The following is a 25951-nucleotide window of genomic DNA, read 5'->3' as shown; positions in this document are numbered from 1 at the left end:
TGCTTTATAAAAAATTTTTTCAAAAAAAGATTCAATTACTGGCCAATGATTGGAGCAGGAGCTGTATTAACTACGCGGATCTTCTCAGTTTGTGATTCACTGCTGTGCGTAGGCTCCGATTCTGAGGCCAGAGCCCTTCAAGTATGTTGGGCCTCTAATGCAGATATGTATTGTCCAGTATGAGCAGTATTATATACTATTTTCCTGATTATATTATATGCTGCTGGGGTAACTAGTTTTAGGTTTTTATCTGTAAAAAGGCAACCATTTCCTTCTAACCCTTTGGCAATATTGCTGTTAAAGATACGGAACAGAATTGATCACATGCCTGAGGCACTCCACTTACTTACCTATCTTTCTTCTGAATGAATTCTGTTTTCCACCAGCCTCTGTCATCTATCAGTCAACCAATTTCTGATCTAGTTCACCACCTTGGAACCAATCTCCAATCTATTCAATTTATTCATAAGCTGCCTATGAGTAACAGTAGCAAAGGCTTTGCTGAAATCTCGAAAGCAGACCACATCTAACACATGCCCTTGATCAAATTCTCCAGTCACCCCATTTGAAGAAATCAGAGTAACAGTATCTAGCATGATCTTCCAACCGTGTTGCTTTAGATCTTGCAACTCATTGGATTTTAGAAAGTTCACTATCCTTTCCTTCAGTATTCTTTTTCTACCCCCGAGATAAGACTTATTGACCTGCAGTTTTCCACCTCTTCTGTTACAAATTTTTTGAAAGGGGGGGGGGGGGGGGGCACATGAGTCCTTCTCCAAAGGAAGCGCCCATGGATCTGTTAAATACATCCTTTGAAGGACCCACCAGAACTCTCACTTAGTATAATGGGATGTTTTTCATTCGAGCCCATGGCTTTGCCCACTTTTTTGTTTTGCAAGTTTTTCTTCAACATTTTCGTCCATGAACTTGCAGTTGTCAATGGATGGATTGCAGCGGATGAATTATGCTGATACCAGAACTAAGGCCATTTTGATAGGTGGGGTGAAGTTGTGGAGTAACCTAGTTGGTCAGTTGAGGATGATGGACAATATACAGCACTTTCGAAAGCTTTTAAAATCATCTTAATTTGTGGAAGCTTTTTTTAAACAGATGAGAAGTACAGCTCCCTCTCCCGATTCGCGGTTTCCCCACTCGCAAATTTGGTTATTCGCAATTTTTTGGGGGGGCCCCTTGGGTTTTTTTTTAATGCAGAAACGCTGCCCCGGACATCCCCCAGTCCTTACCTGGTGGTCTAGTGGTGATCTTCCTACGCTTAGGTTTTAGGTGGGATATGAACTTGGTGCATAAATACATTCTCATATATACCTTTGTCAACCATCTGTGAACCTTTTCCAGGATCTAAAGTGAAGTTGCTTTATAAATGAACAATTCTTTCTGTCAAAGAAATAAATTGAGGCCCTCTAATCGATTTAACGTGTGCATGTTAGTCCAGCGTGCGCTAATCTCACCTTAGTAAAAGAGGGGGTTAATCTCAATAAGCACAGGCAAAAGAAAGTTATCCACAGTTTAGCAAATTATTACATTGTGCTTTTCCACAGGAAAGCAAAAGCAGATGAACCAGAATGATCTGCAAGCTTTGGCAAACAAGAAGAAACCACGCATGCGCCAAGATTTTGAGCATTTTTCACTCTTTTCAGAGCAAGGCAATTTTCAAGAGGGTAGATGCCAGGTCCAAGGTAAACCCTCTTTCCAATTTCACCTCCGTCAGAGTAATGAAGGCAGGCAAGTTTATCCCGCTTCTGAATGCATGAATGAATGAATTTAACACCGCCATTAAGTGCTCTCTGGCTGGAAGTTAAAACGCTCTAAATAGAACTGAACAATGAAAGCCAATCCAGCTTTGCTGCGGTACCTTTTAGGGACGTGCTAATGTTAATATGCATTTGCTCATTAACACGTCTTTAAAAATTTAGCGCATGCTAAATCGTTTTAATGCACGTTAGCCTATGAATAAAAAAGTATTAAAGAGGCAATTTTATAATAGGTTGCTCATGTAGGAGCTACCTATTTTATAAAACACTACGTGGCCTTAGCGCACCCTTACATGGGTCTTTCCCATGTGCTAAAGCTACTTTTTCCAGGGACAGAACAGGGGAAATTCTATAAACGGCATCTTAGGTTAGGCATAGGTAGGCACATTACTGGCGCTTAATTTAACACAGAAACGCCATTTAAAACGCCAACTAACTATAAATTCAAAGTGCCTACTGGTGCCGGAATTGTACCTCTGGAGGAGCCTAGCGGTACTCTAACACCACTATAGGCACGGCTAATGCTGTAAATGACTTTAAGTGCCATAAAATGCCTATGTAGGCGTGATTCACGTCAAAGATAGGTACCAGAAATGTAGGCTTTGAAAACCCTGACCTACATTTCTGGCACCTGCTTTTCCCGGGGCACGATTCTCTAAGCCAGTGGTTCCCAACCCTGTCCTGGGGGACCACCAGGCCAATTGGGTTTTCAGGCGAGCCCTAATGAATATGCATGGAGCAGATTTGCATGCCTATCACTTCCATTAAATGCAAATCTCTCTCGCAGGCCGCTCTGCACCTCGGTAGCACGTTCCCTCCGACACATGGGATCGCGTCAGAGGGAACGTGCTACCGACGTGGAGAGCAGCCTGCTAGGTTCGCTACAGCCGGCCGCGATCCTCACCAGGCTGCTTTGAAGAGGAGGGCAGACACTAACGACCAGGAAGCCAGATGCTGGACAGGGGGAGCAGGTAAGGGGTGCTGCTGGACAGTGGGAGCAGGGAAGAGGTGCTGCTGGGGGGGGGAGGTAAAACGAAGGGAGAAGGCCTACTGCTGGACAGGGGGAGCAGGGTAGGGGTGCTGCTGGACACGGGAGAGGTAAAAGGAAGGGAGAAGGCCTACTGCTGGACAGGTGGAGCAGGCAAGGAGTGGTAGTGGACAGCCGAGGAAAGACAGAGAAAGAAAGGAAGACAGACAGAAAGCGGCCAAGGAGAGAGAAAGAAAGAAAGACAGACACACACATCTATTCTAGCACCCGTTAATGTAACGGGCTTAAGGACTAGTTGATCATAAAATCCTCCTTATTAAATAGACACCTTCCTAATGCCAATGTAATTCTTCAAATTTTAATCCTTATTAAATAATAAAATCAGTTCAATTGTTAATAAGTATAGTTATCAGACTACTTAGCTGGAGCATGCTGTGTTGTGTGCAGACCTTGCTGTGCTACAAACTCCACTTGAGGTAAAGGCAGACCACAATGGTCTGCCTTTACCTCAAGTACATTCCGGATTATTCAACATTGCCAGGTTGCTGGAGTTTGTAGCACAGCAAGGCCTGCACACAACACAGCATGGTCCAGCTAAGTAGACTGATAACTATACTTATTAACCATTAAACTGACTTCATCATTTAATAAGAATTGAATTTTGAAGAATTACATTGGCACTAGAAAGGTGTCTATTTAATAAGGAAGTTTTAATGAGCAATGATAGTTCCAAAGTAGGGTACTGTGTAAGAATCATGTCTAAACCCTTTATCCTGGAGCACCTGAGGTCTTTTCCTCCTTTCAACAGGCATGATTAGCCTGTATATTAGGGTGGTTTATCATTATTGATCTTGTATAGTATAGATTCTATAAAATATGCAGGTAAATAATCCATGATCCACCCAAACTCCACCCCAACCATGCAAGCACATGTTATCAAAGTACATGGGCCCAATGTTTAGACTACTCCAAACTACCATCACAAGTGCTACCGATCAGCTTCTCTGAGAGATACATGCGCCAAATTTCCCAACTTGGTCAACTCATAACCAAGGAAACCCCCGAAAGATAATTTATCCGCAAAAATAAACTTTCCCGCTACCCTCCCTTTAAAGCCCACCTCCAACTTCTCACACCCTTTTTTTTGGCAGCCTCCGATTGGTGGAGAGCGAGAGCCGGCTTCTGTCCCCGGATGTTGGCCCTGCGGGTGCACGTGTAGTTGAGGCGTACCGGACGGCGGCGCAGGTTGAAAGTGGCACTCAAAGTTAAGTGGGAGAAACGAAGAGAAATCAGCTCAGGGATCTGGGGAGGGGACGCTGGACCAACCTACCTTCAAGCCAGGAAGAAGAACGACTGAGACCGGCTTGTCGTTTCCCAGCCGCTTGTGGCGGACAGATCCTGTGCTGAAGGAGAGGGAAAGCAGGCCTGGGACGGCCTGCGAGAGAATGGCTAATAAAGAAAGTAAGCACATGAGGTGGTTTGTGTCACTCCCACGGGCTGGGGGTGAAGTTGGGCATACCCAGGACGCACCGTTAAAGCAAGAGTGAGGAACAAAAGGGGTTACTTTGCATTTTTTGGGGTTGTGGAACGAATCGTCTGAGTTTCCATTATCTCTTATTGGGAACGTTGCTTTGATATACGAGCTCTTTGGATTACGAGCATGCGTCCGCATCTGGAATACTGCGTTCAATATTGGTCGCCGTACCTCAAGAAAGACATGGAGGTACTTGAGAGAGTCCAAAGGAGAGCAACGAAACTGGTAAGAGGGCTGGAACACTGCCCATACGCCGAGAGGTTGGATAGGCTGGGGCTCTTCTCTCTGGAAAAAAGGAGGCTCAGGGGAGATATGATAGAGACCTTCAGGATCATGAGGGGCATAGAGAGGGTGGATAGGGACAGATTCTTCAGGCTGAAGGGGACAACAGGTACGAGGGGGCACTCGGAGAAACTGAAGGGAGATAGGTTCAGAACGAATGCAAGGAAGTTTTTTTTCACCCAGAGGGTCGTGGACACTTGGAATGCGCTACCGGAGGAAGTGATCAGGCAGAGTACGGTACAGGGATTCAAACAGAGACTGGATGGATTCCTGAGGGATAAAGGGATCGTGGGATACTGAGAAAGCTAACCAGAAAATAAATATAGAAACCCAACCAGGTCGTGCAGGTGCAAGACCAGAGGGCTAGGACTTTGATGGGAAGATAGGACTCAATAGGAAACCGAGGTGGCATGGGGGCCCCTTCTGGTGATTTAGACAGGTCGTGACCTGTTTGGGCCGCCGCGGGAGCGGACTGCTGGGCAGGATGGACCTATGGTCTGACCCGGCGGAGGCACTGCTTATGTTCTTATGTTCTTATGTTCTGGAACGAATTAAACCAAGGTACCGCTCGTAAACCAAGGTACCACTGTACTTCAATCCTGCTCCATTCTGTTAGATCAAAATGGCTGACAGAATATAAACACACAATTTTCCATTAATAAGCCTTGGTTTCATTTGTTGCAGTGCAAGTACATTTGAGTTGTAAGAAAAGAGAGAGAGCGAAAGAGAAATAAAAATCTAGAAAAGAAAGAACTAAAGGTCCATTAAAGGAAAACAGTTGAAGAGGAAAACATAATAGGGTTATTATAATATACATATTATGATATACATTTCTCCTTTCAGAACAACAAAAATCTTGCCATAGTTCATTGAAACATAGGTCTTCCAAAATGACTAGTAAGGACTAACCTTTATTCCCAGTTCAATGTTTTCTCCACCATACACATCCATTCCTGGATCTAGTAAGCCAATATCGCCAAAGAACTTCCTGTTCACCACAAAAGAGCAGCCAATCATCGCTGGAGTCCTACGAGAAATAAAATAAATACGCTGGTGATCCCTCTCTGTTCTATGATTCCATATAGCTCGTCCCAAGCATTAAGATCAATTGCTTTAGGAACACTTACTGTACCTTCTCTAAAGATCATCGGAACCAGACGTCACGACATATTCTCAGTCATGGCTCCCCTTACTTGGAATGCCCTTCCTTTATACATTAGAGAAACCAAAGACCTGAATTTATTTAAATCTAACCTAAAAACTTTCTTTTTTAAAACTTCTTTTAATATTTAAAACCTTCTCACTTACTATTATTTTTTAATTTTTTTAATCAGCAATTTTAAATAATTCCTATTTCTTTTTTTCTCAACTTCTCTCAATATGACTTTCTAAACCCTCAACCCCAATGTTTTTTCCTCTTTCATATTTTCACTTTCTTCTCCTCTGAGAAACGCAATATGTAACTTTAACCTACTTTATCCCTTCCCATTGTTTCTCAAGTTTGTCAGTATTGTCTGTCCGAAATTTTTTATGTACCTCTTTTAAAACTATGTATAGCATTTTTTTTTTAAATTGTTGCTCGCTTAGTACAAAATAGGCGATTTATCAAAATCAATAAAACTTGAAACTTGATTACCGCTGGTTTTTTACATTGGGTATAAATTTAGCGGAAGAAGTGTGGGCAGGGATTAACGGGGCAGACCGAGAGAGCCATACTGACATGTTCTATTTCAGGACTCAGGTCCCAATTTTCAGCGCCGACTAGAGCAGCTTTAAGTTAGGTACAATGTATAGAATCATGCTTAGCATTGCCTATGTGGCGTTAGGTGTTGCTGGGCAGCCTTACCTTTTAGCTGCACCGTGTTAATCCTGGGGTTTTCTTGGCCTAAATGCATGTCCCTAAGTCAGAAACAAGTGCCTAACTCCAAAACAGGCCCATTTTCTACCCCTAACTATGCCTTCTATAGGTAGGCTCTTTGGAGTAGGCACCTACTAGTTTCAAGTTTATTTAAAATGTATTATACCGCCCACTCGAGCCTTCTAGGCGGTGTACAAAAATGCCTTAACAATATACCAATTAAAATATAATTTAATTAAAAACAAACCAAGGGAAAAACAATTTAGACAAACAGGTACAAAAGGGAAGAAGGGATTGGATCTACAATTAATAGAAAGAAAAGAAGAGAAAACACTTAAGGGGAAGAACAAAAGGTTGGAGAACTGAAAGTAGAAATATATCTTAAATCTAAGTCGTCCTTAAAAGGACAGTTTAGGTTACAAAGGCATCGCGGAAAAGGAATGCCTTTAGCTTCACTTTGAAATTGATAAGTGTAGTATTTTCCCGCAAGTAGTTAGGGATACTGTTCCAGAGAAAAGGAGCATTAACGGAAAAAATTAGGGTCCTCATTGTACTTATATGTTTAAATTAGAGAATGACACGGTGAAAAAATTGGTCCCCGTCACCGCCCCGTCCCCGTCTCACCATCCCCGTCACCGCCCCGTCCCCGTCTCACCATCCTCTTCACCGCCCCGTCACCGCCACTGCCACCCCATTCACCGCCCCGTCACCGCCACTGCAATCCCATTCACTTTTCTTTATTTACGTATAAAGGAAACATTCTTTAAAACTTTAAAACTTAGTTAAATATTAGTTAATAACTATACAAAAACAAAACACGCAGAGAAAAAATTAATTAATATAAATTCCCTGACTTCCCTGCACTGTCCCCCCTTGAAGGTCTGCCAACCCCCCTCCCCCCAACGACCGCCCCCCCAGCTTCAAAATGATGCCTGAAGTTACCTTGGGGGTTCTGAGCACTATTAATTTTAATTTATTACAGCACTCCAGAAATATTTTTCTAATTGTTTTAACTTGGAAAAGCGAACCAGGATTGTCTTAATGAAAGGCTTATGTTCTGCACTGCAGCCCTCCTGCCCTCGACGCAAACCCCCCTCCCCCCAACGCCCGCCCCCCCCAGCCGACCCGCGACCCCCCTGGCGACCCCCACGACCCCCCCACCCCCCTTCCCCGTACCTTTGGTAGTTGGCCGGACAGACGGGAGCCAAAACCGCCTGTCCGGCAGGCAGCCAACGAAGGAATGAGGCCGGATTGGCCCATCCATCCTAAAGCTCCGCCTACTGGTGGGGCCTAAGGCGCGTGGGCCAATCAGAATAGGCCCTGGAGCCTTAGGTCCCACCTGGGGGCGCGGCCTAAGGCACATGGTCGGGTTGGGCCCATGTGCCTCAGGCCGCGCCCCCAGGTGGGACCTAAGGCTCCAGGGCCTATTCTGATTGGCCCACGCGCCTTAGGCCCCACCAGTAGGCGGAGCTTTAGGATGGATGGGCCAATCCGGCCTCATTCCTTCGTTGGCTGCCTGCCGGACAGGCGGGTTTGGCTCCCGTCTGTCCGGCCAACTACCAAAGGTACGGGGAAGGGGGGTGGGGGGGTCGTGGGGGTCGCCAGGGGGGTCGCGGGTCGGCTGGGGGAGCGGTCGGAGGTTCTTGGGGGGGGCGGTCGTTGGGGGGGAGGGGGGTTTGCGTCGAGGGCAGGAGGGCCTGGGATCCCTCCTGCCCGTAATGTAGTGCGGGGTGGGGTTAGGGGGTCGCCGTGGCCAGGAGGGTTTGGGCTCCCTTCTGGCCCGATATTGTCGGGAAGTCGGCGGTCCTTCGGGGTGGGGGTGCGAGTGGTCCTGCCGGGGGGGGGGATGTATCGGACGTCGGGGAGTCGGCCGGGCAAGAGGGCTTGGGCTCCCTCTTGCTCCGATCGCGGGTGCGGGTGGGAGCGCGTGCGAGCGGTCGTTCGGGGTGGGGGTGCGAGCGGTCCTGCTGGGGGGGTGAATCGGGCGTCGGGCGGTAAATAGCGGTTCCTAGAAGGGGGTACATTGGCCCGCGGGGACAAACCTGTTCACCGTTTCCGCGGTCGGTGAATGGCCTTGTCCCCGTCACCGCAGCGACTGCTAGTTTTCTTCCCCGTTTTCGGCGGTGACCCGCGGCTTAAATGCGGTGGCCGCGGGTAAACCGTCACCGTGTCATTCTCTAGTTTAAATGACAGAACGGTAAGGAGATTATGAGCAGTAGATCATAGGGTCCTAGTTTGATTATAGGGGATAAGCAAATTATTAATGAATTCTGGCTGGCTATTTACTTTCATTTTAAAGGTTAGTAGTAGAATTTTGTAGGTGATCCTATGCTCTATAGGTAACCAATGGGTGGTGGTGGACAGCCAAGGAAAAAAAAAAAGAAAGACAGAAATACACATATATTCTAGCACCCGTTAATGTAACGGGCTATAAGACTAGTGTTTCTATAAACCTCCAAAGCCAATCTTCCCTTTCCCTGTAATGAACTGTCATTGTTGTTTATTTCTCTATTCATGTCTTCAGCTTGAGTTTTTAAAATTAGACCCAAGATTAAAACTCCTTTCTACTACTACTACTAATTATTTCTATAGTGTTACCAGACACACTCAGTGCTGTACATTAAACACGAAAGAGACAATCCCTGCTCGAAAGATCTCACAATCTAATTATGACAGATAAAAAGGACACAAACAACGAATCTATAGGCGCTGCTTAGGCATGGAATACAAAGGGACTAGTGAGGTGGATAGTGTAGGGGACTATAGAGGGAACTGCAAATAGATATGGCTGCTTTACAAGTCAAGACGCCTTTCTGCTGTTCTTGGACAAACCATGTGTATACAGCAGCATCCAAGTTGGTCATTTGCAGTCTTTGCATGTTTTTGCTTTAGACTTTCTTCATTGTCTACAGTAAGTAGGAATTGTTCCAATTTGTTTGCATTTTTAAGCCATCTGCATAACGTAGATTTGGCAACACCGAGGTCCCGGCTTACTTTAGCCTGACATTCGCCTCTTCAACATCGTGTGATCACATCAAGCTTATCTTTAAACTGAAAGATTTTCAGTTGCCTGAAGTCGTAGACGTTTCCATTTCAATGGATTTAAAACGATATATGAACTAAGTAAAGACGTGATGCTTAACACGCAAATGAAACTACCGAATGAATGAATATTGCCAACAGACAACCTGGAAACGTGATTTCCAGTCCTATGCTTCCACAGAAGTGTGCTTCTGTTTCTTCCCTGCAAAAATATTGAAATCAATGATATAACCAAGTTACATTCTAAGTATAATCTTAGTAATTATAGTTTTGGTAAAATATTTGACGTTTAATGTGTTACATTTGAATTTGTGCAATATTGGGCCATGTATACCGCTGTTTTAATATACTTTCTTGAAACTGTGTGTGCAATTTTGATTATTCCCCTACGAAGCCATCATTCCATTTTCTCTTGCCTTCTTCTCCCTTCCAGAGTCATTTGATTTAACTCTTTGGTTTTTAAAGACTTTAAAGCCTCAGCTGCTGTGCTCTTCTCTTTGTGCCTTTGGGCATTGATGTCTCTGCTATTACTTTAATCTGTAGGTATTATATTCAAATCTCTTCTATGACACCTTTGGTGTTAGCGTGTCTGCAAGTTTCAGAAATATTGGATGGAAAATCATAATATTATAAGGCCAAATTCCCCCTTTTTTGTTAATAGAAACAAAAACAACACCACACCGACATAAAATTCAAACGACATAACACAAAATGAAATTCTTTTCATGCACTTCCCTGATACTTTCCTTCCGTTATCATCTTTGATGCTTTTTCTCATGAAATTCAGACTTGGCAGCATTAGAGGACAGGCAGAACAATTATTTTATGCCGCCTTGGGCTTTTGAGGACTAGCGGCTTAGAAAAAAAAAACTGGATATGGATTTAAGAGTGATGAGATATAAGAAGAAAAGTATTCAAATATCTCCAAGTTATAAATAATGCACAAGAGTTAAGCATTTTTCAGTGAAAGGACGCTAGAGAGAAAAAAAAGGTCATAGCATGAGGCTGAAAGGAAGTAGGTTTGGGAATAACAGAAAGAATTGTGAAGGTCAAGTTGTATTCTAGAAACCCGCTAAATACAATAGAAATAAAAGAACAGGTTGGTAATAATCTTCCATAATTTTGCTGTGTGCTGTTTCCAGAAAAGGTGCCAGTACTCAAATACCAGGAGCGGAATTGACCACTGAGGGACCCACCCCATAGTAGACAGACCCCTTGCACCCAGCCACAAAATCCATGGAAAGGCAATACTGAGTATTATATTGCATTTATAATATTTGATATACTGCTTGTACAAGAGTATTAAGCATTTTATAAAACTAAGGGCCTGTTTCACAAAGCCACGTTAGCGGCTGCAGCGCGGTAACGGCCCCGAAGCCCATCGAGATTTAAAGGGCTTCGAGGCTGTTGCCGCGGGGCTTTGTAAAACAGGCTGTAACTACATTAGGCACTTTGGACTTCACTCTCTGTCCTGAACGGGCTCACAATCGAAACTAAAGCGCCTAAGAGAAAAAGTTCATCATTCATTTATTCAAAGATAAAAAAAAAAAGTGTCTGAGACTGAAGGTGTCAAGAACGAGCACGTTTTCATGCTTGGGCCCTCAAGAATGGAATGAGGTCCCCACGCATATATGCTATCAGGGAAATTTATGAAATTTTAAGTGATTATTGACAAGGCACTTGTTCTGTAAAATGAAATATGGGAACTAAGTCTATTACATTTGTTCGAGCGCTGGTCACTGGTTAGTGTCTGTTTTAAGGATGTATTATGCATGTAACTTCTCCCTCCTTATTCGCGGGGGATAGGGGCAGAGCCGGACCGCGAATGGCGAAAAACCGCGAATATCCGGCTCTGACCCACCCCCGCCTCCCTTCCGCCTTCCCCCGGCATCCCGGCCTTACCTGGTGGTCTAGCTGGTTTTCGGGGCAGGAGCGATCTTCCTACGCTCCTGCCCCGTGCAGATAGCCATTAGGAAATGGCTGTGGGGAGTTCCCGTAGTCTCTCGAGGGCCCAAGCATGAAAACGTGCTCTCGAGAGACTACGGGAACTCCCCACAGCCATTTCCTAATGGCTATCTGCACGGGGCAGGAGCGTAGGAAGATCGCTCCTGCCTCGAAAACCAGCTAGACCACCAGATAAAGGCCGGGATGCCGGGGGGAAGACAAAAATATGGGGGGGGGTTTCTCCCCCCCCAAAAAAAAAATCGCGATTATGTGAAATCGCAAGTAGGGAAACCGCGAATGGGGAGGGGGAAGTGTATGTCTGTCTTTTTAATATTGTGTATGTGTTTGCTGTGACCCGCTTTGAATGAAGCGGGATACAAATGAATAAACTCATAAAAATAGAAGGAAGAAGGAGCCCCAGAGAGATGTAGGGAACGAGGGAAAGTAAAAGCAGCGAAAAAAGATGGAATAGCAAATCTAACAAGATAAATATAAATTACTAAATCAGGCAGGAGAAAAGAAGTAGAAAAAATAAAATAAGACAAACCCAGCAAAATAAAAACAAAATAAGGCATGACTAGTCGGAGGGAGAAATTGCAGTTAGTGGGAGATGCTCATTTGCGGATTATGGAGAGTATCACATAGAGTTCCATAGTGTTGATGAAATTACAGGCCTGTTTCTAGTATTCCTTTGTTTGTAAAACTGATGGAGGGTTTGGTAAATGCCGACCTGGTTAATTATTTGGATAAATTTGACATCCTCCATGACCATCAATCTGGCTTTCGTGCTGGCCATAGTACAGAAACAGTCCTTGCCGTTATATTGAATTATTTATACAAACAATTTAGTTTAGGTTAAAGTGTTTTGATACTATAGGTGGACTTGATTAGTGCATTTGATCTGGTTGATCATGAACTGCTATTGGCCTGTTTGGAATCTATAGGAATTACTGGAGGAGATCTTATATGGTATATATTAAGGGACTTTATTCAACTATGTGGAGTGACCCTTCTGGTGTCCCTCAGTGATCTCTACTATCGCCTACACTCTTTAACATCTATTTGATCTCCCTGGACAACTTATTACAAGAATTGAAACTTAGGATTTTTATTTATGCAGACGAAATTACCATATTGTTACCGATGACATCGTTTACAGTGGACATAAAAGCTCAGATTACAGCCATTTTGACTGAGATAAAATGTTGGATGTGTAGATTTAAACTTAATGCTGAAAAAAAAACCCAAATTTTTTTTCTTGCTAGTCGAAATGACATTATTTCAGACAAACAAGTTTTAATTAATAACCAAATTTTTCATACTGTCCCCTCTATTAGGATTCTGGGGGTTATACTAGACCATCGATTAGCATTTGAAGAGCATACGGACTTCATGATAAAGAAATGTTTTCAGATCCTTTGGAAATTACGAACTATTAAAACTATTACGAACTATTAAAAGATTCCATGAAGACTAATTAACACCGTATGAAACATTTCAATCCTCTGAAGCAACTCGCTCTACTCTGTAACACCTCTGGACATGTCCAGAAATCCTCTTCTGTAATCCGCCTTGAACCGCAAGGTAATGCCGGAATAAAAATCACTAATGTAATGTAACTGCTACGTGTCATTTATAGATAGGGTTGCACTTATGCTTGCTCAACCCAGTGAAAATGCTGGTACACAACTAATATACTATGTATACTCGAAAATTGAGATTTTGAAAATTGGAAAAGGGTTTCAGTTTGGAGCGATGATTTGTTTGCATGTAACTGTGCTCAAAATCTTTTGGATGTTTGTGACTCCTGATACAGGTGTTTGCACTGAAACACAGCACCATGTTGAGTCCTTCCCTTGATCATCGCTTATAAGTCCGTTTTTGAACAGTTGGCCTAGTTTTGACCCTTTATTGGCCTTTGTAGCTCTTTTTTGTTCTTGCTTTTATGTTAATAAACCTTAGCTATAGTTTATAATTCCTTTGAGACTCTCCTTAGATTTTTAATTGCTTAACATAATTTGCATGTGCTAAGCACAAAATTGCACACACAATTACATAATTAGGGGGTTAATGTCCAAAATATAACCCTTAAAACGGCCTATGAAATCCAAACCTGATCCTTAACTTAGAGATAAGAACTTAAGATAAAGATAAGGAGATCCCTGCAGTTTAGGGATTGCTGCGACAGACATATAGTTCAATTTTGACTCTTGCAAAACTATATGTCTGCTCTAAATCTAATTTGGTTTCAGAGAAGCTAGTGAGAAAAACCACAGGTGATGTGTTATAATGAATAAATGACACCCAGGGATATGGGTTAAAGAAGACTTCTTTATTAATCCTTTAAGTGGAAAACAGTAGGAAGGTAGAAAACCAGGTGGGATTAATTAAGGGGGAGCAGCCGTTATGGCGTAAAGCTGAAGGTAATTGGTTTGGTTGATTGGTGAATTGGCTAAAAATCTTTCCTTATGATTCTAGTTATATAAAGCAGATCATGGGGTAAATTAAGGGGAGGGAGAGCCAGGCAGTGAAGCACAGAGCAAAGATTCTCTCCAGTCTGCTTACAAATTGATAAAACGGTCTACAAAGAGATCTCCCCAACTACCATGACTAACTAAAGATATGCTGTACACTAGAGGCCAAAATTGTGGAAACACTTAGCATTTTAGGCATTACGCTTAAAAAAAAAAAAAAACATGGCTATAACATCATAAATGTATTTAATGCCTACATTTATTTATTTTAAATATTTATAATCCACTTACAAGCCTAAGCGGCTCACAATAGAACATACACAATATCAATAAACAAGATACATTCATCAAACTTAACAAAACCATACTTAACCATCAGATACCAAGGGCTCATTTTATCAAGCCGTGCTAGCGGTTTAACGCTAAAAAACTAAAATATAATCTAAAACATTGAGCAGGGGAGATAAACAGATATGACTGACCAAAGTCCAGGAGGGAAGTTGGGGGAGGGAGGCAAAATTAAAATTTGCTTTAGGAAAGGGTGTCGGGGAGGGAGAGTACAGTGGGTGGGAGAGGGTGGGTGTCGGAGAGGGAGAGTACAGTGGGTGGGAGAGCCCTTCTATATCTTTCTATATGTCTGCGGTGTTGTAACATTTTTCTGCCCCTTCCAGCCTTGGTTTTGATGTTTCTAGTTTCTTCAAAGCGCTTGCAGAGTTTCAGATCCCCGGCCGGTGACACATCTTGACCAATTTTGGCTGCGATCTCTCAGCAACTGTAAGCAGCTCATCAGAATCACTGGTGTGGCTGGTGAACCCCTGGGGACAAAAATTAGCCGAATACTAATATTCAGCGGCCATCTTGTGTTGAATATTAGCGCTTAGTCGGCTAAGTTCTATTTAACCAACCAGGAGCTGTTCCTGACTGGTTAAAATAATAGTGCTGAATATCAGACAGAATGCCTTCATGCCATTTTAATTAAAGAGTAGTACAGTTACACTTTGTTAGATTTAAGAAGTGATGCACTCCTTTGTGGTGTACCAGTTCTTAATAGAAGGAAAATGTAGGAATATTGCCTAAGTCACCCTAATGGTTGGTAGGTAGGTAGGTAGGTAATGGATTTGATATACAGTACTCCCCCGAAATTTGCAGGGGTTCTGTTCCAGGAACCCCTGCGAATTTCGAAAAACTGTGAACACGTTTTTTAGGCAGGGGAGACAGGAAAGGGCAGCTGGAGAGGCAGGAGAGGGCAGCTGGAGCGCCAGTGAGTGAAGTAAATCCCACGCTGTATGCTCCGACCGCCTCTTCCTGTACTAAAGTCCTGTACTTTGACTCGCAGCTCCTGATTGGTAAGGCCCAACTTTAGTACAGGAAGAGGCGGTCGGAGCATACAGCGAGTGATTTTCTTCACTTGCTAGCGCTCCGGCTGCCCTCTCCTGCCTGGTCATTCGTGGTCAGAAAATACCGCAAATGACTGGGACTGCGAACCGCTGATCGCGAATTTGCGGGGGAGCACTGTACTGCCTTTCTGTGGGGACAATCAAAGCGGTTTGCATATATTCTATATGCAGGTACTTTTTTCTGTCCCTAGTGGGCTCACAGTCTAAGCTGTATTTAGTATGCAAGCTATAGGTTTGGGGAGGAGAAGACATCCAGAATGTGTATTGGGAGACATCGAGATAGGTTGGAGATGATATTAATAGGGATTCAAGTGGATACTGGATGTAAAGTTGAGTAGAGAAGGCTGGTCACATGACTGTTTTCTAGTCTACATTTTTGTTTATGTATGAGTTTATTGATTTTTTATATACTGCTTTAGCTAACTTGTAGGACAAAGCGATTTATAAAATAAAATGCCAGAAATTATAAAAGCAAGACACAAAATGCCAATAAAAACAGGAAAGTGTCATTCATTCAGGGGATATATAAGGGAGGAAAGAGTGAGCACTAATGTTCTGAGGCAGTTGTATATATATATATATATAAAAATTAAAATCCACTGTAGTGTGATGTGGTATGAGCAAGTCCCAAAAAAAATGGGTCTTGAGTGCAGCTTTAAAGTTTTTTAAAGACGCTTCAAAGCAAAGGCCTGAAGGCAGAATGTTCCACTGTTCCACAAAATGGTCGCCAAAATGAGGTGTTAAAATGCCCAGGGAGATATTTTACAGCTTTCCTCAACTCTCAAACTGTTTATTTTCTAAAAAAACTCACAGTGCTGCCATAAAGAGATTCCAGCCACCATGAATTTCCATGATCACATTAGTAATACTGTTAAAACTATCTTCTATAGATTACGTAGGATTAGGTCTATTTCAAAATTTTTATGTCCAAGATCGTTAAACATTCTTATTCATTCTTTAGTGATCTCTAAATTAGACTACTGTAATGCTCTTTTTAAAGGTATATCATTAACTGAACTCAAACGCCTACAAATTATCCAAAATGTTTCCATAAAACTCATCACCAAATCCAGAAAATTCGATCACGTTACACCCCTTTTAAAAAATGCACATTGGCTTCTAGTTATCCATCAGATAACATATAAACTTTGTTTGCTTATTTTCAAGTCTCTTCTTTATAAGACTCCAGCATTCATATACAAGCTATTAATACCATATCACCCAAGCAGAACCCTAAGATCTACTGAGCAAAATTTACTGACCATTCCATCATTGAAGATTATTAATACCAGACGGCAGTTTATATTTTCGGTAACCGCACCACAGACCTGGAACGCTCTTCCAATTTATTTACAAAATGAGCAGGATTTAGGAAAATTTAAAAGTAATCTAAAAACATTTCTTTTTAACGATGCTTTTAATACTTAATTCAATAATTTTTAAGGCCAGTAATTTTATTAGTTTATACCTTAGCGTTAAAATGTTTTCCCTTTGTTTTGCTTTTCTTTAATCAATTGTATTTCAAAACCTTATCTTACCTTAGGTAATGAGAATATGTATTAGTAATTTACCCATTGTTATTATTTATAGTCTGTACTGTTTGTTCCTTATTGAATGTATTTTAAAATGTTCATCGCTTAGAATTTGATTAAGCGATTAATCAAGAGAAATAATAAATTTGAAACTTCCCAACTGGACCAGCAAATGAAGTTGGTCCGTTTGAGAAAAGAAGAGCTGGACTGTTCTTTTTTAAGACTGTCTGTTTGCATTGATTAAATTCATACGCTCTATCTATATTCATATGTTCACAATAGATATAAATATGAGTGCTATGGAAGAAAAGAACGAAGGACTTGATGCAGATTCCATCACCAGAATCTGATAACAGATGCCGTCTGAAGCTCTGTGCTTGCTTTCAAAGAAAGACAGCATATGTTCTCGCTATTACTTAGGAAAAAGCCTTCCTTTCTGTGGGTTTCATTGCTATGCTGTGTGAATCCAGACATTTGCATTCCAGGCAAACTATGACATTGTTCTGCATTAAAATGAGACAGATTCACTAAAGTGATACAACGTGCTGTTCAATTAAACGTATGCAGGGTTACTTAGCATATCTCCCCCCCGATTCTATAAACGGCGTGCAAAATAGGATGCTATCCTGAGATGCGTGCAACTAAATGGTCTAAAGAGTCAATTGTTTATTTTATTTATTTTTAGAACAAGCGTCTAAGGGCTAGAGTCACTAAGCAAACCGATCGTGTACCGATTGGTTTGCGACCACTTAGCGACCAAATTCCCCTCCGGCCCCATTCACTTACCTCTCTGCCGGCCATCCTCCGATCCGCGCATGCAAATGAGGGGAGGGGCATTAAAAAGTGATTCACAACACAATCAGTCCGATCCGACTGGGCTGGCCGATCAACTCCAAAAGCGACTGCTGGGGACCAGTCGTTCAGTGGTTTCCGACTGCATATCCTGCTCTCTGCCCCAACTCAAGCACAAATCTCCTGCTCTCTGCCCCGAAGTCCTGCCGCACTGCCCAGAATCTCCTTGAAGTTCTGTCACCCTGCACTGCCCTTCCCCGCCCTGCAAGTCCGTGCTTCTAACCCGCGGGTTTAAGGCGGGTTAAAACCATGGGTTCGCAGGGCTCAAAACTACTAAAAAAAAAAAAAAGATCGCAGCTCCGATGGGCATGCGCAGACCATCTATAGATGGTCTGCGCATGTGCGATCCAAGCAGGCAAATGGGGGCATTCCTCTGATTGCCCCATCTGCATATTTTATTTCGTGAATTCGTCGGACCTGCCAGGGTCAGGCCTGGATCGGGCCCGATCAGGCGGGTTAGTGAATCCAGCCCTAAGTGCTTTGAATACGAACCTCTAAGTGGTTTGCATTCAGGTACTCAAGCATTTCTCCCAATCTGTCCCTATGAGCTCACAATCTGTACCTAAACCCAAAATTGGGTGCTAGCAATTAATTGTTTTGTCTTGCAGCCAATTGTAAGATACTGAAATGTGCTCATACTGTCAAACACAAACCAGTATCATTTATCTTTTCTTTCTTTCTGTTTTTTCTTATTCTAAGGTCTTCAGAAGTGCCAGTATTAGCCACACAAATGCTTTTAGCCGTTGGCTAATACTGGCCCTTCTGAAGACCTTAGAATAAGAAAAACCAGAATGAAAGAAAGAACAAATGATACTGGTTTGTGTTTGATAGCAATTAATTGTTGGCATGAATTGGTAGCATTTTGGATTTACATATGCATCTTATTAACTCTCTTTTACAAAGCTGTGCTAGCAGCTGCTACGTGGCAAAAGGTTGGGCAGACTGGATGGACCATTCAGGTCTTTATCTGCCGTCATCTACTACGTTGCTATGAATCCCATTAAATCCCTAGGGGCTTCAGGGCAGTTAACGCAGTGGCAGCTGTTAACGATGCTACTTCATAAAGATCCACATGGAAATCTTATAGCGCCCAATTCAGAAGAGGACGTGTCCATAGGAGGGGCGTGGGCGGGTAAAGGGCATTCACTCAAGATGCACACAGGGATCCGTGCCCAACTTACATGCCCGGATTTGCACCACATTTCAGCTGGTGTCATGGATATTGGCATTAAGCGCTGTTCTATATATGGTGTGCTACTTGAAGCATCGTTTATAGAGCAGGGACAGGGACAGGGACAGGGCACAGATGTCACCTCAGTAACAACTATAGAAAAATAGACAAATATAGGGCAAAATATAGACAGCAGATATAAATTCTCCAAACTGACACATTTTGATCACTAAATTGAAAATAAAATCATTTTTCCTAACTTTGTTGTCTGGTTCTCTTTCTTTCTTTCCTCAGGCCCAACAATTGTCCCTTCTTCCCTCCCACCTTCCTATGTTCCCCTCACTGCTTTCCAGCCTGTCCTCTTCCTCCCCAGCCTGCCCACACGCTTGCTGGTTTTAATTGCCTCCCGCTGCTGCTGCTGTGAGAACATGTTCATGAAGCAGCAGTGGCGGGGGGGGGGGGGGGGAGGGGGACTCCTGGCTAAAGCAGCGGGACGAACTCATCAGCGCAGCACCGAGAGCGAGGGATGAGCGGGGACCCAGCGGCGCTTCACTCCCTAACAAAACAAATTGCTGGGAAGGGCCAGAATTGACGTCGGGGATAAGGCTTCTGGGCAATCGCTGCACCCGCCTGGCTCTTCCCTTCCTCTACTTGCAGCGAGCGACCAGTAGCAGCAGCGGACAAGGGGTGGGCGCTGATCTAAATAAGGTAACAGGCGGGGAGGTTGGGTATTTGCTCCATAGGACACACCCTTTTTTCCACCCACTTTTGGGGAGAAAAAAAGTGCATTAACTACGCATGAACCACATTTCATAGATAGGTTACTTATTCCCTACAATGCAACACGATCCCTCCGCTCTTCATCGCAAGGACAATTAATGATTTCATCCTTGAAGATAATTGGCACCAGACGATATGACATATTTTCTGTAATGGCCCCCCAAACCTGGAATAATCTACCACTATATATAAGAGAAGTTAAAGATCTTAATAAATTCAAAACCATTTTAAAAACTTTTTTATTTAAAGACGCTTTTAACGTTTAAAAATGCATTATATTTAACTTTCTATTTTTAAAATTACTTTTTATCCAATTTTCACACTCCCTTTCCGCATGTTTTTTCCTGCCCCCTCTTCTTCCTTTTTTTAGATTATGAAAAAGATTAAATATTGTAACTATTCCCTCCCATTTTTTTCCCTCCTTATGTATCATGTCAGTCTGTTTTGTCTGTTTTGTCCCCCCCCCCCCCCAAAGCTGTGAATTAAACAGTCCATACCTGCCTGTATGACAGCAGCTGCAGATGTTATAGCCAGGCCTCTGGAGTTCCCTTGTGGTCGGTGCAGTGGACGGCCCATATCCCCCACTAACTACTACACTTGTGATGGAAGGTCTGAGCCCACCAAAACCCAAAAACCTACTGTACCTACATATAGGTGACACCTGCATAAAATATGCTAGAATATTTAATTCTACATGGGCCTACCAAGCAGTGAAATTCTGGAAGATCCTACTTGATCAGGTTAGTCAGCAATGTAGTTACAAACGTTTTAAAAAGGTTTTAAAAGACTTATCTGTTTAAGGAATTTGTTCTTAATAAGTTCCAATGATGTTTTAATGTATTGTTCTTGTATTTTTTTTACTTCTTGTAAATCACTGTGAGGTATTGGCGGTCTACAAACAAAGATTGTATTGTATTATATTGTTTAAGAGCCACTGTGGTGTACAGTTGGGTGAAGTAGGAATTTGGTGGGCTTTGGAGGGCTCACCCTACAATATAAGGGGGTTATGGTGAGATATGTACCTGGGCAGTGGCGTAGTGAGGGTAAGAGGTGCCCAGGGCAATGGCGCTCCCCACGCCCTCCTCTCTGCTTTTCCCCTACTCCTTCTGTCCACCTCATCCCCCACCAGCCAGCCACACGGTTCATAGACAACCCCGCGAAAGACAAAGGCACGTGCCGACAACTGAGCACAAGACGGAGGCGCGCGCCGAAGAAAATTACAGTTTTTAGGGGATCCGACGGGGGGTTTTGTTGGGGAGCCCCCCCAGTTTACTTAATAGAGATCGCGCCGGTGTTATGGGGAGTTTGGGGGGTTGTAACCGTCCACATTTTACTGTAAACTTAATTTTTTCCCCAAAAACAGGGAAAAAGTGAAGTTTTCAGTAAAATGTGGGGGGTTACAAACCCCCAAACCCCCCACAATGCCCCCACAACGCGGCGCGATCTCTATTAAGTAAAGTGGGGGGTTCCCCCCACACACACCCCCGTCGGAGCCCTAAAAACAGTAATTTTGTGCGTGCGTGCCCCCACGCTGCGCTCAATTGTCTGGGCGCGCCTTTGTCCCGGTGCGCTTTTGACCTGACATCAGCCACACTCATGCCCGCCACATCCTCTCCCTCCCTTCCCACCCCGTAGCTCTAAATCTTCACCTGCGGGAGCAGCTTCTCTGACCTGCTGCTCATGCTGGCTTTCCCTCTGATGTCACTTCCAGGCCTAACAACCTGCCAAGTACTATCAGAGCGAGACAGGTCAACGCAAGCAGCAGGCTAGAACAATTTCTCATGCTGGCAAAGATTTTTAAAGAAGTACGTGGGGGCGGGAAAGGGTGAGCATGGTGTGTAGGGGCCGGAGAGGTGCAGGCATCTTCACCAAGACAGCGCCCAGGGCGGTCTTCCCCCACCCCCCTTACTATGCCACTGTACCTGGGACTTTTTATGTGAGTGCACTGTAGTGCCCCTTGAGGTGGTCCACTGCTCTGCAAGGATGTCTGCGTGGACAGTCTACTACAAATGCTGGCCCCTCCTCCTTCTCAATGGCTTGTTTTGTGCATTTTTCTTTTGCATGTATTTTTTTTTTTTTTTAATGGTTCAAAAAGATAGACACACATCTGAACAGCGGCCATTTTTGAAAAAACAAGATAGACATCTTGCAGTTTTGAAATGGCCATGTTCGCTGCTGGATTTTTGTGTGTCTTCCGCAAATTGTCCAAACTCAGATTTGGATGTCATATCGAAAATGTCCCTCTACATATCTGGGGCTAATGTAATTGGTAATAGTCAACATTTAATAAAAATTCTGACTACCACCATCTGAATATCAGTCAGCATATAGATAAGTGAAAGTCAAATTTATTAGTGGGTTTTCAAAAATAAAATATAAAATCCTCTTGTGTAGTTTTGTTTTGTAAATCTCTCACCTCCCCCCCACCCTTTTTATTAAGCCAAGGTAGAGGTTTCTAGTATGGCCCAGAGCACTAAATGCTCCGACGCTGCTCTTTTTTTTTTTTATTAACCATGAAATTTTATTGAATTTTTTTAAAAAATGATACAAGAAATGCTCAACGTATTCCATAACATATTTAAATTGTAAATATTAGATGAGCATTCATAAAAAAAAAAAAATCAAACAAAAAATGATGCTCATAAGCATTTAGCGCTCCAGGCCGCGATAGAAACCTCCACCGCAGCTTAGTAAAAGAAGGCCTAAATTTATTTGCTATCAAAACCCTTGATTAATTATCTAAATCAAGCAAGTTTTATCCTTTACAGAGCCCTGCAGTATTTCAGGTAAGAGCGGATAGCGTAGCTGGTTTTAAGAAAGGTTTGGACAAGTTCCTGGAGGAAAAGTCCATAGTCTGTTATTGAGAAAGACATGGGGGAAGCTACTGCTTGCCCTGGATCGGTAGCATGGAATGTTGCTACTCTTTGGGGTTCCGGAACCTTGCTATTCTTTAGGATTCTGAATGGAATGTTGCTACTCTTTGGGTTTTGGCCAGGTACTAGTGACCTGGATAGGTGAGAACGGGCTAGTGGACTTAATGGACCATTGGTCTGACTCAGTAAGGCTGTTCTTATGTACGGCATAGAAGTACTAACAAAAATGAACTTTGCACCTTAATTTCTTATGCATCTGATCAAAAGGAAAAGCAAATTCTAATGAAACAAAGATTTGAAATAGAATATCCTTTTTTTCTATTGTAGCTATGAACCTTGCCCCCCCCCCCCATTTCTGACTCAATAAAACTTTACAAATTACAAGCATATACAGTTCTTAAAAGCATAATAACGCAACATAATAACAGAACTGCTCTGCTACTAACCTCCATTTCTGTATTTGCTTTTTCTTTGTATGATTTATGTCATTTCGGCAGCAGTACAATTTTAAATAAAAATGATCTCAACTCCCTCAGACCTTCCTCGGAAACTATAACTGGCTTTCTTCTTTCAGGATATAGAAGGGAGGAGAAGCACAGATACTTTTTCCACAAAATATTACATGTGACAATCTATATGTCTAAAGGGAGTCCACCCCTGGAGCCTATAAACTGCCTTTTTGGGGGGCTGGACCTGAGTCACAATCTATTTTTTTTTTCTTTGCCCTGCTCATAGCAATTTCCAGAAATACTTCTTAGAAGCCAAATGAGTAATGATTTTGTTGCATTTCTGCGGCTCTGTTTGCTGAGTGGGATTTTCACGGCTGCTGTTTGCTTATCAGAGAAGATTACCTGTCTACTGAAATGTTCCATTACTGGTGGAACAGTAAATTGTGGCAGACCACTACGTCCTTCCCCCAACCTAAAGCTCTGTCTGTCTGCTTTTCTTCCTCCTTCCTTCACTTTGCACATTTGTAGGTTTCCACCTTCGTTCATTATGTGACTGTACTGGGCTATAAATAAGCATGGCACAAAAAAAAAAAAATCTACAGCGAAGGTCATCCATTCATGTCAATTCAGGGTACACAGACTTATTTCTATATTTAAACCATCCTGAAATAGCCCTGGCATTATGTACTTCAATGGAAGCATGACAACGGAGAATTAAATGCATATACTGATCTAGGAACAATGAAAATGTAGCAATCGTGGGTGATCTTAGCAATAGAGAAAATTGTTTTACTTCTAGCTTTCTCCTTTCTGCTATTTTCTCATTTCATTTTTGCATTTTGGAAAATCGTTTTAATGTGTTAAAATGCAAACAAGAAGAAAATGAACGCTGGTTCCTTTTGCTGTCACACTGGATGGGAAAGGGCACGCAGGCTATTATTTCAGAAACGTATCAATATATAAATAGTGGCATTTATGGAGCTGATATTTCAAATCATTGACGTGAGCAAGAGAGGCTTAAATTATGTTCTGTGGGCCAGCTGCCAATATTCAGCTACCAATATTATCTAGGCAGTGCCGCAGAATACGCACACGAACTGGCCATTTTGGTATTAGGCCACACAGGGGCACGATGGGGAGAAGTCAGCAGTTATGTAGGTGCTGGAAATATTCAGTGTCGCATAAAGCGGGATTCCTGTTTCCCTGCCACAACTTGGCTCACTGTAAGCTTCAGCCTTACAGTGTCAGAAGTTTGGATTGGTATCGCGATTTCAAGTATCATTTGGCCAGTCCAAGCATCCAGTACTATGATCCTGATTCCATACATGGTGCCTACCAGTAGGTGCCTGGATTGGGGCAGCTATTGAGTTAGGTGCCTAAATAACAGCCCCTTTTACAAAATCATGGTAGAGAATTCCGGAGCGACAAATGCGACATAGCCCATAGGAATTGAGTGGGCTGTGTTGCATTTACCAGGCAGGAATCGTTCCTGCGGCTTTGTAAAAGAGGTCCTTAATTTTTTTTTATTGGCTAATTGGGGCTGATAATTGAAAGCCTAATTAAAAAATAGAGTTAAAAAACAACTTTAACAAAATGTATTTGTTGGTAGGCGCGATGTAGGTGTCTACATCGAGGTGCCTACCCGAAAAGTAGGTGTTGTTAGGGGCAGAGTTTATATATGAATTGGGTTAGGCACCAGTAGGCACCTACCTTAGGCGATGGAATTTTAAGCCAAAAAATAAAACCTGGCCTAATATACCGGTGGTTAAGTTTATGATGCCTACTGACACCTAATGAGTTTGGCACTGCTAAGCTTGAGTCTGTATGTGATGATCTTAAGGTGGCCAAACAGGTTGAAAAGGTGACGGTGAAAGCTAGAAGGATGCTAGGGTGCATAGGGAGAGGTATGGCCAGTAGGACAAAGGAGGTATTGATGCCTCTGTTTGATGAGATCTCATTTAGAATATTGTGTACAATTCTGGAGGCCACACCTTCAAAAAGATATAAAAAGGATAGAGTCGGACCAGAGGAAGGCTACTAAAATGGTGTGTGGTCTTCATCATAAGGCGTATAGGGACAGACTTAAAGATCTCAATATGTATACTTTAGAGGAAAGGCGGGAGAGGGGAGATATGATAGAGACGTTTAAATACCTACATGATGTAAATGCGCATGAGTCGAGTCTCTTTCATTTGAAAGGAAGCTCTGGAATGAGAGGGCATAAGATGAAGAAAAGAGGTGATAGGCTCCGGAGTAATCTAAGGAAATACTTTTTTTTACAGAAAGGGTGGTAGATACATGGAACAGTCTCCTGAAAGAGGTGGTGGAGACAGATACTATGTCTGAATTCAAGAAAGCATGGGATAGGTATGAGGGATCTCTTAGAGAGAGGAAGAGATAATGGTTACTGCGGATGGGCCATTTGGCCTTCATGTGCCATCATGTTTCTATGTTTCTATGCCTAACTCTGAATGGCATACAGTATGTGCTATTTTCCTAGGCGCCTACCAAGTTAGGTGTCGTTTATAGAACCAGGCCCTATGTGGCTCAAGCTTGCAGAGAGCCGTGTCACGGTGGGGAAGCAAAAATCCCGCTGTTTCTTCTCTAACCAAAGCCAGGTGAGGAGGAAAAAGAGTGGGTGAACACTGGGGGGGGGGGGGAGCATACATGAGAGAGAGTGAGAGAGCACGAGACCGGGTGAAGGCTGAGGAGAGGACAACACACCATTATATTTTGCCACTATTTGAACAAACATGTGACAAAATAAGATGATGTGTGTTTTGGCCCTCTGAATTTTACAAAATATAAAATATGGTCCCTAAGTCTGGCCTAGAGAAAATATCTGTCTGTGAACTATGCACTAATGCAGCCAGTCACAAAATGACTCCCCTTAATAAACATCAGTAAAAAATAACATCAGTAATAAACCTTAATTTTAAAAAATGCATCAATATCAACATTTGAAATAATCCCAAATCTATATGTGCAATATGGGTGAGTAGA

General features: G+C 42.8%; 1 protein-coding gene across 3 annotated transcripts in view; it reads right to left on the bottom strand.

Moving 5' to 3' along the window:
- The window catches only part of GALNT17 (polypeptide N-acetylgalactosaminyltransferase 17), a 361915-nt gene that overhangs the window by 83461 nt on the left and 252503 nt on the right, over positions 1-25951 (bottom strand). For all 3 annotated transcript variants that reach the window (XM_033921217.1, XM_033921216.1, XM_033921218.1), the window contains one exon: positions 5486-5603. In XM_033921217.1, coding sequence (XP_033777108.1) covers positions 5486-5603 — 118 coding nt within the window. The remainder of the gene's footprint in view (positions 1-5485; positions 5604-25951) is intronic.

This window comes from Geotrypetes seraphini, chromosome 15 (genome assembly GCF_902459505.1).
Source record: "Geotrypetes seraphini chromosome 15, aGeoSer1.1, whole genome shotgun sequence".
NCBI lineage: Eukaryota > Metazoa > Chordata > Amphibia > Gymnophiona > Dermophiidae > Geotrypetes > Geotrypetes seraphini.
This window is presented reverse-complemented; position numbering and strand designations above follow the sequence as displayed.